This window comes from Bombus impatiens, unplaced genomic scaffold, assembly GCF_000188095.3.
Source record: "Bombus impatiens unplaced genomic scaffold, BIMP_2.2 scf_0525, whole genome shotgun sequence".
Lineage (NCBI taxonomy): Eukaryota > Metazoa > Arthropoda > Insecta > Hymenoptera > Apidae > Bombus > Bombus impatiens.
Genome location: NT_176944.1, coordinates 323609 through 337855, shown reverse-complemented (window position 1 = coordinate 337855; position 14247 = coordinate 323609). Strand labels below are relative to the sequence as shown.

The following is a 14247-nucleotide window of genomic DNA, read 5'->3' as shown; positions in this document are numbered from 1 at the left end:
ACCTTCGCCGACGCCTATCACCAGCTCGTTCAAGGGCTCGCCTAGTCCCGTCCCGGCTTTCATCCCACGAACTACCGCACCGCTCACATTCACCACCGCCACATTCGCGCAGACCAAGTTCGGTAGCACCAAACTGAAAACCAGCAGCAAACGGGCGAACAGGTTGGTTGATTACTGGTGTATCTTTTTGGGGATTGAGTTGAATGTTGTGGATGTTGAGGTGAATTTGACATTCTATTTGATTCCCTTTTTAACTTTCAATTTTAACATATGTGATGAGAGTTCACGGTCACAGTCTCAGTGTCTCCGTGTATCGTTCAATCCAAAGATCAGCATCCCGACAGCAACCCTAGCCACAATTCGCGTAACCAATCTACCGATCGTACAACTGAACTATGTGTAATCGTATAATTTCAGGATGTCCCCCACCGAGTTCTCGAATTACATCAAGCAACGTGCCATGCAGCAACAAATCCATCATCATCATCATCACCAACAGCACCAACAGCAGCAGCAACAACAGCAGCAACAACAGCAACAACAGCAGCAGGCTGGTGCTGGTGGCTTGCCAGTGTCGCAGAGTTCTCCTCGGAGTCGCAGCCTGTCACCAGGAAGCTTAGTGACTGGTGCCGGTCAACAACACGCAGACCCAAGCGCGTATTTCTTCCAGCACGGTCCAGCCGCGTATCATCCTCAATTTCCTCACCGCAACATCTTCGATTCGTCCAGCCACGGTGGTTACCTCTCCGCTGATCTATACACAGGCGTGAACTTCCCGTCATCTTACCTTGATCCAACGACGATCGCTAGCCACCAGTTCTACGGTGGCAGCGTGAACGGAACCAGCAACGCTGCAGGCAGCAATGGGAACTCGCAGAGCGCCGGCAATCTCGGCCCGGTTGGCTCAGCCGCGACGAATAGCAACGTGAATGGGTCTGGTCAGCAACAGGATAAAACAGCGCTTGTCGAGGGTCTGAACAACTTTGGCCTCGGCTCTGTGGCGCCGTATCCGGCCAGCCAATACCAGCATCTCCTCGTAGCTAACTAATACCCCGCGCGAGTGAAGACCGAGCGACTGGCGCGACTCGATTCGCGCCTGCTCCTCTGTTGCTTCGCCGGACAGGCAGGAGGACAGTCGGAGGATCGTCTGAGAGACCGGGTCGATTGTAACCGTTCCTGGTCATCATGACAACGTTCCAGTCTCTCCCTCATGCGTCGAGACGTCGTCCAGAGTCTAGGTTCCGTAACCCTAACACACATACACAAACCCGATTTCGCTTGCACCATCTGATTGGAGGGCTTCTCGCGCACGCAGCGGACGATGCCGTCGAGATTCCTGCTCACCCACTAAATAGTTCCCACTCTGTCTCTCTCTGGCAAAAGGAGCATCCAACCGGAAGCTGCCATGTTACCTCTACATAGCCAAATCCTTAACGGATCGGTCCTCTTAAACATCTTCGTCGTAATACTCTGACGGTGATGAATTTTTCATCGAGGAACTATCCAAAACTCATCGACTCCTGTTTTCTCATTCGATCCTATTCCGGATGGCCGAGAGAGGATTCTTACGCGATACTCTCTCGTACGATGGACAGCCAATAGTATATGTATGATCAGCGTGTAGATTAAGGCAGGGAGACAGGGAGCGGAAGAAAAGAGATACCTTTGGCGGAAAGGACGCAATCAGCACTGAGGAAGAGGCACCGGGTCGACGCGCGCGCGGGTCAAGACGACGAGACTATTCGCGTGATAGAGGGATAATGAGAACGAGAGAACGTAAGCGGGAGAGTGCGAAACAGAGAGAGAGAGAGAGAGAGAGAGAAAGGAAAGAGAGAACGTGCGAGAGAATGAGAGTGAGATTATATAGAGCGTGTATAGAGGGATTCGAATTCGGTGCGCCTGTGTGCTGATGCGTGCGTGCAAGACGTTCATAGGAGAGGAATGGTGGAGGAACAAAGAGGAGGAAGAACTGTTCGAAGCGATGGGACTCGCGAACGCGAACTTTGCAACCGACTAACGTAATAGAAAACCGCGTGTATCTAATATTCTGTAACTGTAAAACAACAATACGGACACCATGGACCCCGATTGAGATGGCGCTGGGCGCCCGTTCGATGAATGGCTGCTCCCTGTGTGTCTCGTTTAATCTACTGGGCGGGCCATTTTGAAACAAGCTGGAAAAATAAAATTGTCGAGAACAGAATGTACACGTAACTCTATATAGATCACACAGAGAGACCAATTCGTGATTTTTGTTCGGGGTTTCAGAGAGGTAGAAAAGAAGAAAGAGAAAAATATAAAATGTCGAACGATGCGCCAAGCGCCCATACCTGGGACAGCGAAAGAGCCAAGAGACATACACATACACACAGAAACGTGCAACAGCGTGCGTAAAATTTCACACGGGCCAGATTCACACGCAATGGGCACACTCAATCCCGAAACATTTTACCTGGCGATCTACACACTTACACAACACATAACGTCTACATTCAACCACACGGAACGCCCCGCCTGGCTGGTGGCGCGCTGGCGACACTCACGATCGCATACACACATATTACACAGAGACACAGGATACACACACGCGTGCATCACGCGTCCGTGCAAAAGACACAGGAGGGCGGGGTGTGCGGACACTTAATATCGCGCACGACTTCACCAACACGTACACACAGATATTACCAACGTGTAATAATTTATTTTTTCACTGGTATAGTCGGAGAATTGATATTGAATATATCTGTAGAGCCTATGTATTATATTCAAAATATGCACTCACTTCGCGGGTTGTCGCGAAACGGTATAGGGACGGCCTGTATCCGCTCTGTCGAACCATCGACGAACGAACACCCCCCGTCGTAGTCGTACACGCATTTCCCGTTTATTCCTCTTGTTCGATACGAAGAACGATCGAATAGAAAATATACGCGAACGAGCAAATAGAGGAAAAGAAGGAGGACAAAAGGAAGACGAAGAGGAAAGTTGTTAGAAGAACGCGAAGACGGCTGCCGTGGGATTCTTTCTCGATCGAGACGCAGATGGTGCTCGCGGTTCCAATACCGTTCGGAGAACTCGTCCTCGGTACGATTTTACATTTTATTTTTATAATAAATGCAGTAGAGCGTAGGAGAAGAAAAAAAAGTGAAAAAGGCAAAGGAGAGAGAAGAGAGCGGAAGAGGTAGAAAGGGAAAAAGAGATAGAGAGTGGCGGTGTGTTCGCACGAACGGGAATATGGCCGCGTTGCGTCGCTGCCCCGCTTATGAAACCGTACCGCTTCCGGTCCCGAGTTTAATCTCTCCGGGCGCGATTTCCTTTCAACGTGACGTCCTCTTCCCCATTCTATGCACCTATAACGTTCAACCGGACATCGCTGAGATTCTCGAAACGGAACAACATCATCCGATCGCGAGCAAACTTCGCGATACATCAGCAAACGTCTGTAAACTTTCGTAAACTTTCTTAATTCCACCGCTATCGAGCTTCTGGCTCTCCTTCGATTCATATGATATATGTATACCTTATATCGATCCTACTGGCGGAGGCAAAACGATTATTTGAACTTCCGGTTAGTCGCCTCCGGTTTGACGATGTTGGAAGATCGAGGACAAAGGACGTATCGGAAAGGGAAACAAAGCCACGACGGTGAAGGGGTTGGAGCAGCGAGCAACCAGCCGGTTCGCGTTCGCGAGATTAATTAGGTGATTACGTTATTAAAGGCCACTGTTACTGTCCTCGACGGCCGTGCCACGACCGTGCTCGTGACCCCGAACACACCTCACGGCGTTCATACGCTTGCGGGCTCTTTGCGACGAGCGTTATACGGGACAAGTTCAATTTTCTAGGATAATCACTGTTTTCATCGATATATCATAGATTTCGCACCTTTTTAAATCGCTATATTGTCCGTTTGACGAATAAGTTTACCGAGAAAAATTGATAAAATCTAGCGATTGAGGAAGCATAGCTAGACTGTTTTGTACGTTTATGTTTAAGAGATCGATCATGTATGAAATTATTTCAATTCTGTTTTTGGATATCTAAATGTAGAAGGCAAATTGATTGTTCGATTTAAAGAAAATTAATGATACTTTTAGCTCGCTGAACAGCATAACGAATAAGTAGAAGTACTTACTACAAACCAACCTGAGATATGTAAAGACGCACAGTATAAGGCAAATCCATTATTCCATATTAAACAAGCAAATAATATCTCGAAATCACAAGTTGATTAATCGACCTTCTACTCTTACAAACCATCTGAGATAACTAAAAACGTCCAGTAGAAGATAAGTTGATTACTCAATAAAAACCATATTTATGGCACTCTGAAATCATCATTCCACTTGTATAAATGATCTGAAATATTTAAAAACGGACAGTGTCAAACCATTTGATCGATAAGACATTTAAAACCGTACAGTATAAAACAAGTCTAGCGAAGAAGTTTCAAAAAATGTCCAATAGCTTAACGCAAGACCGCAAATTACAGACCCAAAAGTCAGCGCTCGAGATTAACCTGATGAATCATAATTTCTTCTTATTCGATCGCTTGTCAGATCGGGTCATGGTCGTTCTCGTCCGTCGAGCAGCGTAGAAAAAGCACGACAGCAACGATGGCGGAGGTGTCGCGAGCCGCGGGCCGGGCACTAGGTGCTAAAAGTATTACAAAGTGTTTAATCTTGTCGTCGTGGGACAAACGTACGGAATACGCGCGGCCAGAGATTGTCGACTAGCTCGTGTGCTCTTTTTTTCTCTTTCTTTTTTTTCTTAACAGCATAAAACGATGGAGGATAGATGACGTTTGCGTTGGTCGATCAGCTCGGTCCAATCGAGTCCTCTCTTAGACTAGTTTCGAAACCTTAGCGTGACTTTGTATCGTGTAAGTGTATAAGTAGCATAATTTTTAGGCGTAACTTTCGTCGTTCTTTCGTACGAATTTTTATATAGCCAGTTTTGTATGACCGACGCCAAGCAGCAGCTTCCTGTACCGCGGTCGTTCCGTCTTGGACCGAATATCGTAGTGATCGACCGGCTCTGAAAACGAATCGATGTTTTCGTTCACCTTCATCCGATGCTTTAACACTCGAGTCGCGTGTTACGTCGAGAATCACACAAGATTTCCCACGAGAGAAAAAGAATTCTTCGATAGATAACGTGTGTCATCGAAGAGTCGTGGTTCTTTCTCAGTAACACGTCGCTCAGAAGATCTAGGAAAGATGTAGAAAAAAGGATCGATGACAAGATCGAAGCTAAATTGAAGCTTCGCGTTAGGAACAATTGGAAATTTTGGGATTTGAAGAAATATCGAACGAAAGATGGAAACGGCGAGCGAGTCGGCAGGTTTCCGGCCACGCGAGGGGTGCTAAAAACAAGTTTTTAACCGCGGAACTAACAAGGGTAAAGAGGGGGCGAGAAAGCGCGGGGAACAGAGGCATGAGGGGATAAGGCGGGAGATCAGTACCCTTTAGTAATATCTAAACTTAATTGTAACTATTAACGATACGTACGACTGTGGTAGCTATGCTAGTACCTGCTATTGTTAAAGAGAGAGAGATTGGAGAGAGCAAGAGAGAACGAGCGAGAGAAATCGATTGAAAGAGTGAAGAGGTGGAAGAGAAGTGAGGAATCGCGATTTTCGAGGTTTGGTTCGTTGCGGAAGACGCAAGTCATCTTCGTATTCGGATCTAATTGTAGGTCCGATTACTATGTGGATCGTTGGTTTTCCGCGGAGAGAAACAACTTTGATGGAACGTGAAGATCGATTGATCGACGATTTAGCCTCGAGACGCGGAGAGATAACCGCAGAGAGCTTCTCGCGCCGATTATTTTTCTAATCTTTGTAATCGAACGAATTGGGTTCGCCACGAAACCCGCGAGAATATCCTCGATTCGACCGAAGAAAGGAGATCCCAGAGAGACAAATTCGTCGCGCTTTTAGGTCGTCGATCTTTGCGTCTCGCGGCGTCGCGATCCTTTTTCAACGATCAAAAGAAGGAGAGTGGAGTGGCGAGAAGGATTTAAAAGGGTAGGAAAGGCGTTGAAGCAAGCGTTGCAATAAGTTGCGAATCAAATGCGGATCTCGGCTTGAGACGAGAGGCTCAGCTCAGCGAAGAATCAAACACACGTACACGATGTATACTCTTCTAGTAAAACCAAAAAAAAAAAGGAAAAAGGAACGAATCGGAAGGGAGTGAGAAAGAGAGAGAGAGAGAGAGAGAGAGAGATACTGAATCGAATCGAAACGGCGGACGAATGGAGAGATGGAACGGTTAATGTGTCGCGCGATATTTGAAAGAAAGTGAGTAGAGAGGGAGGAGGAAGAGAAGGGCAGAGAAAAGAATGGGATATTGATATAGAGCATACATTGAGATACACAAAAGATAAACATATAGTATTATACGATTACAATACGATTGTAATGAAACACTTTGTAAGCAAGGAAACAAAAAAAAAAATTATGCATAGTTTTCCATAATCTGTAATGGATGTATTCGTTAACAAAAAAAAAAGAAAAAAAATAATGACGACGAGTGGTTAAGGTTAAATACATACACAAACACATACACACACGCACACAAACACGTAACATACACACGTACACACACAGGACACAGCTGAATAACCGTTCGAAGCAACTCGGGTACACGACACACAAGAAGTAAACAAAAAAGAATAAAAAAAAGTAAACTATTAATTAATAACATGAAGTAACGAGAGAGAGCGAGAGAGCGAGCGCGAGCGAGAGAGACGTAACAAACGGTAAATCTGTCTCTTTAAAGTATCATGTGTCTATAAACTATAGCGATTGATATTGTCTTTTTAACCGTAAATGGAGAAACAAGTAATCGTGGTAACGTAACTAATGTCATAGCGATAACCGAACACTGCAATATTAGATATAATATATATTCATACATTTATAGAGTGGAGAAGCGATGGAAGGTTGGCTAGAGGAGACACAGAAGGAGAGAAAGAAAATAGGAAAATTGTGCGTGGCTCTGACACGCGTAATTTAAAAAAAAAGGATCACTCAAAAAAAAAAAAGAGAAAAATAGAAAAAAAGTGGAACAGAAAAAAATTCAAAGCAACTCGAAACGGTATATCATCGATTCGTTCTGGCTTTTCTTTTCTGTCGAAAGCTAAATATAAAAAAGAGAAAAAAGGAAAAAGTAACAAAAGGAGAATAATAACGCACACAGCGAGAGAGAACGATGTGAGCAGCAGTGGCGCCTAGCACACGCGTGTCAGTGCGGAAGTGAGCAAACGTGGTACGATCTCCAGGCACAGTTGAAAAGAGAAAGCCGTTTCATGCTAAAACAGCGAGAGTAGAGCAAAACGAAAAGCTGAATGGAAGAAAACAATATTAAATATGCGTTTTGTGTATCGGACACACTCGAAGCTACAACATGCAACACACACACACACGCGCGCGCGCGCGCGCACACGCACATACATGTACACCCACGAGCATATACACAGAAACACAGACCCACTCTTACACACACATGCACACAGAGTAACACAAAGAAAGACCCAAAAAAAAAAACCTATCGATTATTCTACCAAGTAATGAATTAACAAGAGGATGATCATTAGATTTGTAATTAATTACATATATATTTTTCAATACTTTAACTACTTGCTGAATGTAAACTATATACATATAATTATATATTATATATATTATATATATATTATATATACACACACATACCGCGTAGAGCTGTACCTCGATTACAGCGTGGCGAAGAGGACTGGCCCGTCGATTACCGGTTCTGCACGGGGTCGCAACTGACCCGGTAACGAAAACATACCTATACCTATCAAACACGAGAGCTAAACAAGGAAGCAAGACTCAATCGATGTAGAAGAAAATATCGTTTGGACGTTCGTGGAGAGCCGGAAATGGACGGATCAGCCCTCGATTGCGGGACCGGAGGGCGGCGCGCCATGTTGACTCTAAAGCTACGCCCTCCGGGCAGGAAGAGATCTACGAGGAACGAGAGAAAGAAAGAAACCTTTTTGTACCCCACCCAAGTCACACTCTCGGTGTCGAAACGGTAAAGAAAAACCAAAAAAACAAGCAACTATGTTACTCGTGTAAGTGCATCCTAAATGTAACTGTTACGAAATGCCCCTTCTCCGAAGCCCCACCCCAGGCCCCAGTCTTCATCGTTTCGTACGTAGCAAGAGAGGGATGAAACAAGCGGCAGAGAGGCCGGAGAAAATGAAAAAAAAAAAAAGAAACAAGAAGAAAGAAGAGATAATAGTGTGAGAATAATGACCGATGAGAGCGTGAAATGAGAGAAAGATAGAATACACATGTGTATGCGTCGTGTGCGAATAAAAGGATGCGAATCGCGTGAATTTTCGATGAATTTAGTCGCGAACGGTGCATCGACGATCGTTCGAAGCACCGCACAACCAGAGTATGCGAAGAAACGAAAGATCAACGCGGTGAAACGAAATTTCCGGTGGCTGAGGACCGCGCGAGAAAATTTCTCGGTTCTCGGTTCAGGTGCAGATCCCTTGTTTCTCAACCCCTTGCGTAACGCGACGCGTTTTCCTTTTCGTTCTGTTCGCTGGCGGTTTACATATGTGCGCGCCTATGTTCTTTCCACCGTATCGTCGTTTTACCACTTTTTTATGGACGTGTTACACTTGTTATCACTCGTATCGAATGGAAGAACGAGAGACGATTTAATGATACGTGTACGTACGAATATGAATGAAAATGTATGCGTGTGTGAGAGAGAGAGAAACAGAGAGAAAGAATAAATGGTGCAAGTGGGTAAGCATGAGGATGTCTGCAAGCGAGACAAACAGCGAGACACTGTGCGCCTATATATGTATATCTGTATATAGGTACCTTTTTCAACCGCTACCGCTGTTTCCTTTATACTACTTCTTATCCTTTTTTTATTACTATTATTATTATTATTATTATTAATATTGATTATATATAGAATTATTGTAATCGAGATGTATTTTCTGTTGGCTTTAGATTTTGTTCCTTTATTTTTGTACGAAAACCGTTTTACCTTTACTACGTGTGCATTATGTAAGCTATAAATATGTATATATATACATATATATACAAATATATGTATATATGTATTTATATATATATATTTATATACACGAACACTTTTTTTCTTACCGTTGCATCGATTTAAAGATCTATGTATGGTGGATCTATCGATCGCGCGCACGATGCTGATCATTGACAAAAGTCGTTTGTTAGAACAATGATATCGTTCGACGATTTCGCGAAACGATCAGCGACGTCCGCAAATATTCTTAGTTTTTAAGGTGACTCTTTTCACGAATCACTTTCTTCTTTTTTCTTTTTGTTCTCTTACTGTTTATTTTAATCTATTTTTTTTCTTTTTGATAGTTTGTTATTGTTGTTTCTTTTTGTCCTTTTTTTTTTGTATGATATATTTGATTATACCAGCGTGCTTCGCTCCTCCAAATAATATATTACATACTGCTATATATATACATATATATATTTTTGTTAATAATACAGTGGTTTGATATAACTACGGTAATTTATTCTGTTGTAACAGATTTGTTTTCTATATCTCTTTACGAATCCCACAAATGCGTTATTAATATAAAAATACATATATATATACATATATATATGTAGATATATATATGTATACAAATAGAGGACACGTGCATATATATAAAAGTATAAATATATATGTATAGAGCATTATACATACTTATATGAGAAAATATCGATTATATATACATATATATATTATATACATATACATACACTGCTACATTATATTTTGTTTAACGAGGAGATAAACCAAAAGAGCAAAATAAAAAAACGAAAAATCTAAGAAAAAAAAATGGGAACGAGATATAAGAGAGAGAGAGAGAGAGAGAGAGAGAGAAAGAGAAGAGAGAATCAGAGTTTTCGGCGTGTTGCTTGTTCTGAATTAAACATCAGTTTGAAAAGGATGAAATGGAAGAGTGAGAGAGAAAGAATTGACAGAAGCGTTTCTTGAAATTTTTCGAGCGTTTTCCAGCCGTTCTTTCAGAAGGAAGAGAGAAAAAGTTAGTGAATTTCGGAACAAAATACAGGAGGAAAGAAGAGAGGTATGAAAGTACACATTACACATACGAACATACACGTACACACGCGTACACATACGCATAGAAGACACGAACTATCGACAAGTAACACACCGGCTGAAATCTAGGGACGTGAGCGAAAGAAGGTAGAAAGAGAAAACCAAAAAATAGACAAGTGTGAGACAAAAATGAAACTCGCGTGTAATATACTTATAATATCATTTTGTAAATTATTTTTTGTATTTTTATATATATATATATACATATATATAAATATCGAAGCATACGACACAAAAAGCGGAACAGTGTTTGTGCGTACGAAGAGAAAGAGAGAAAGGACGAATGGAAGAACAGGTGGAAAGGGAAAGGGAATAAAATTGTGGGGAGAACAATTCTGAGTGATTGCTTGAAATGTTTGGAAAGTAAACGAAATGGGAGAGTGTCATGTAGGAAACACGGTGAAAGCGTGAGAGAGAGAGAGAGAGAGAGTATGTGTAAAAGAGAGAAAGAATACGAAAAAGCTCGTGACGCATTGATAAAACACTGACGATATTTAAATCGATCGTTGATAAAAAAAAAGTAGGAAAAATCGTCCTTTCGTTGATCGAGAGGGGCGCCAGAAAAGATGCTGTTCGTTTAAAAAATTAAGAGAAAAAGCGTAAAAGACGCGTGCGTTGATACAATGCGCCTGTATGCAGCCTGTTCGTGAACACAGACACACAGACATACACACAATCTCACAAAATACATATTGTTTATGTTAATTTCGTGACACGACCAATGTCCCGAGAATAATGATAATGGATTTTTGTTCCCTATTATTTGTACCTTTGTATTGTATTCTGCAGCTTGTCAAATGCTTTGTTTATTACTACTATTACTACTACTATTATCTCGTTATTCTTATTACTCTTATATAAAAATGATTATTCTTATTAATATTATTGCTACTCTACTGCTATCAATTTTTTAGATATTGTGCCGCATTCGTCGACCTTGTTTCCGTATAAATGCCACTCTTTTGTCGCACGTCCATCGAAACACCGGCTCGCAGCCACGTGTTTCTTTTCTTTAAAACAAAACAAAAGAAAAGAAAGGAACATTTTTAAGAAAATAACAAAGAAACGAGAAAGACGTAGCGCGATCGCTTCCAAAGAGAACTTATGCGACTTATGCGACAGCAGTGGAAACCTCGCAACAACCAGTTTAGTCGTATTTAGTAAAGCCCAGAGAAGCAGCGGCGTGCTGTTCATTTTATTAATTAAGAACATTGTGCGCTAGAGCCGCTTGGCGAACGGAAGCGACATGCGCTTCCGGCCGAGACACGAATTCGTGGAGCACGAACACCGGTCGAGGGTGGTGAACGCTTCGAAAGAAAATCAGCAAAGGATCGAGGAGGAGAAACGAGCGGAAAAATGATGAAAACGGATCCAGATGTTTTATAATTTTATAGAAAAAAAATACACCGTCGATTCCGGGCAAGCTCGATGTTCATGGAATCCTAGAAAAAAAAAAACGAGAAATTAGATCGCAGATTCTTTTACGAAAGCTTCGATCGAGCTTCACACGCGTTTAAAAGTCGCTAAAAATTATACATTACATTACAAATAGCGACTTTTCGCAAACAAACGATCACCCTCCTCGATCAATGTAGATCGATCAACGTGTGTCATTATTTATCGATTCGAGCGATCGAAGGTGCGCTGTTAATTTCGCGATGTTGTTTCGTGTCTCCATCGTTCAGTGGCTTTCCTTGTACTTGGCTGCGGAGATCCGCCGAGAAAAGTTTCAAGAAAATTTCGTTTCACGCGTACAAGAACGAGCGAATGGGTTTAATAAGGCGAAGAGGAAATGGCGGAAAGAATAAGAGAGAACGTTTCCTGATTGTTTGCCTGCATGAGCGTATATGCGAGCGTGCATGCGGTAATGGAGGAAACTTTTCGTTTTTCGCGAGAGAGTGTTCTTTCTTACATATAGTTTCTCGTGCAAATACGGCGGACGAGGGTGGTGCCGATCAATCTCGCTTCCTGGATCGAATCCCCGCCCATGTCGCTCGGACCTCCATTAATCGATTTGAATTGCAGCTCTCTCTCTCTCTCTCTCTCTCTCTCTCTCTCTCTCTCTCTCTCTCTCTCTCTCTCTCTCTCTCTCTCTCTCTCTCTCGCCAATTTTGGGCAGAGTCCAATCCTCTGGTGAACCTTAGTTTTGGAATAAAATAAAATATCTCTGAACCTTTAGAATCGCTGGATATTGTTCCGTTATAAAAAACCATTGCTGACTTGATTTATGAATCTATTTTTCTCAGTGAAACAGCGACACTACAGATTTTGATGAGAATTTTAGGAAGAGTGAACTTCGTGCAGAAACTTGTAAATTTGATATTAGATCCATAGATACACGTTGCTGAAATTTATTTTAGATTTTCAATAAGATTTCATAATATTCTATATTCCACTATTTTACGATATTCAATGCAAGAATATTCGCTCGAGGACGTTTCAGTTATTGACTCCGATAGAATATTAAAATATTATTAAGTTAAAGTTTGTTACTGTTCTATAAAGTTTAATAGAAAGAGGTTCAGTCGGCAATATTTTAATTATCGATTGGAATGGACGACAGAAACAATTGGTACTCTGCCCAGGAATAAATAGACAATTAACCCGATCGAGAGGGGGCAGTTTCGTGGCAGATCTCTTTATTAAAAAAAAAAAAAAAAAACGATCAAAGGGAGAAGATCCAGGATGGCGTCGGTGAGGTCAAGGGGAGGGCGCCTGGTATTAGTACACATTAGTTTCTTCGATAGGAGGCGCCCAATTAGTTGTTGGAATTTTGTAGTCTAGGCGATAATTCTCGATATAGTTCAATGTTGTCGAGTTTCTATTAGTTGAGCGAGCGAACGCGCACGATTGTCGTCGGAAACCGGAACGAGCCAGGGGATTTCGACAGTGCTTCCGGTCAGTCACGTGTTCAAAACGATCTATGACAACGACGTGCTTCGAGTCGACGTATCGCTTGATAATCGAGTGTGCGTTTTTTCTCGCGAATTAAGTCGATGTTTGTTCCTAATATTCGTTTGAAAAATCGATGACGATAACGAAAGATGATCGTATTTTGCTGTAACACGCTTTAAGATCGATCTTTAGCTCAATGGTTTTTCGAATAAAAGCATTACGTTCTATGAAGAAAAAAAAAACCAAGCCAGTTTTCTATTCTTGAGAGACAAAGACGAGAAAATGTAAGATTTTAGTAAAGTATATTTTGAGATAATTAGTTGAAGCATTACGAGCTTTCTAGAACAAAGCAAAACCACGGGAACGTACGCAAATGATCATCGAACGATTGACCGAAGCCAATTCGTTGGTAGTGTCTTCTAGTTTTGATCGACATTTTTGGAGAAGATAATGCGTTCGATGGATTTACGTAAACGTAGCCTCGTCCTCTGTTCTGGGGAAACCGAGGCACGTGTTTTATCATCGTACGTCTTGCAGAACGCGTTTGTTTCTCTAAAAACGAGCTTGAAAATTGCAGGTGTCGATTCTATATGGTAGCAGAAATTTAAAGTTCTTCTTATATTTTTTTAAAAAAAAAGGAGAAAATAACCAAATTTCGGTGAGGTTTGCTTCTCATCGAATGGAACCGAATTGATGAATTAATTCTCGTCGAATTTAATTTCGTTTTACGATCAATGTAAATAGCAGGGAATGGGTGAAAAGAAGAAGCTAGGAATTTTCAATGGCAAGATCTATACGATTTTAGTATCCGATTCGACGAGAGGATCGTGAAATATATGAGGACGCTTTAAATACCAGTTGGAAGGACTTTATTCGTTGATATTGATTTTGATACAACAACGCAGAATAGATTTGCCGATTTAGACTAGTTTTCCTCGACTTTTATAGAAATTTTATACACACCTCGACACAGTATCAGTATCCTCCAACTACTTAGCGATCCAAGCGACACGAAAGCCTTGCGGACCTTGAAAGTTTAGAGGAAGTTTGGGAAAATTCTTTTGTTATCTCGTTGCGAGTTTCGTCCATCTCCATCAACATGTTCCGAATCGTTGCAAATGAACAGTCCAAAAGCATCTTCCTCGAAAAAGAAGGAGGAGAACAAAGAAGGAGTTCCCTAGCAAAAAAAAAAGAA

The 14247-nt window shown here is 41.9% G+C and overlaps 1 protein-coding gene and 1 long non-coding RNA gene across 2 annotated transcripts in view; one reads left to right on the top strand and one right to left on the bottom strand.

The window, feature by feature from the left end:
* The window catches only part of LOC100749566 (protein Tob1-like), a 55715-nt gene extending 48650 nt beyond the window's left edge, over window positions 1–7065 (top strand). The window contains exons 3-4 of the mRNA XM_033321893.1: window positions 1–162; window positions 418–7065. Of these exons, the coding sequence (XP_033177784.1) occupies window positions 1–162; window positions 418–1048 (793 nt within the window). The 3' untranslated portion in view covers window positions 1049–7065. The remainder of the gene's footprint in view (window positions 163–417) is intronic.
* A 5146-nt stretch (window positions 7066–12211) lies between these two features.
* On the bottom strand, window positions 12212–13020 carry LOC105681030. Its single transcript, XR_001102422.3, has 2 exons — window positions 12416–13020; window positions 12212–12376 (listed from the first exon to the last, which is right to left on the bottom strand). It is a non-coding gene; the product is annotated as an uncharacterized LOC105681030 (long non-coding RNA).
* Between the last annotated feature and the right edge of the window lie 1227 nt (window positions 13021–14247).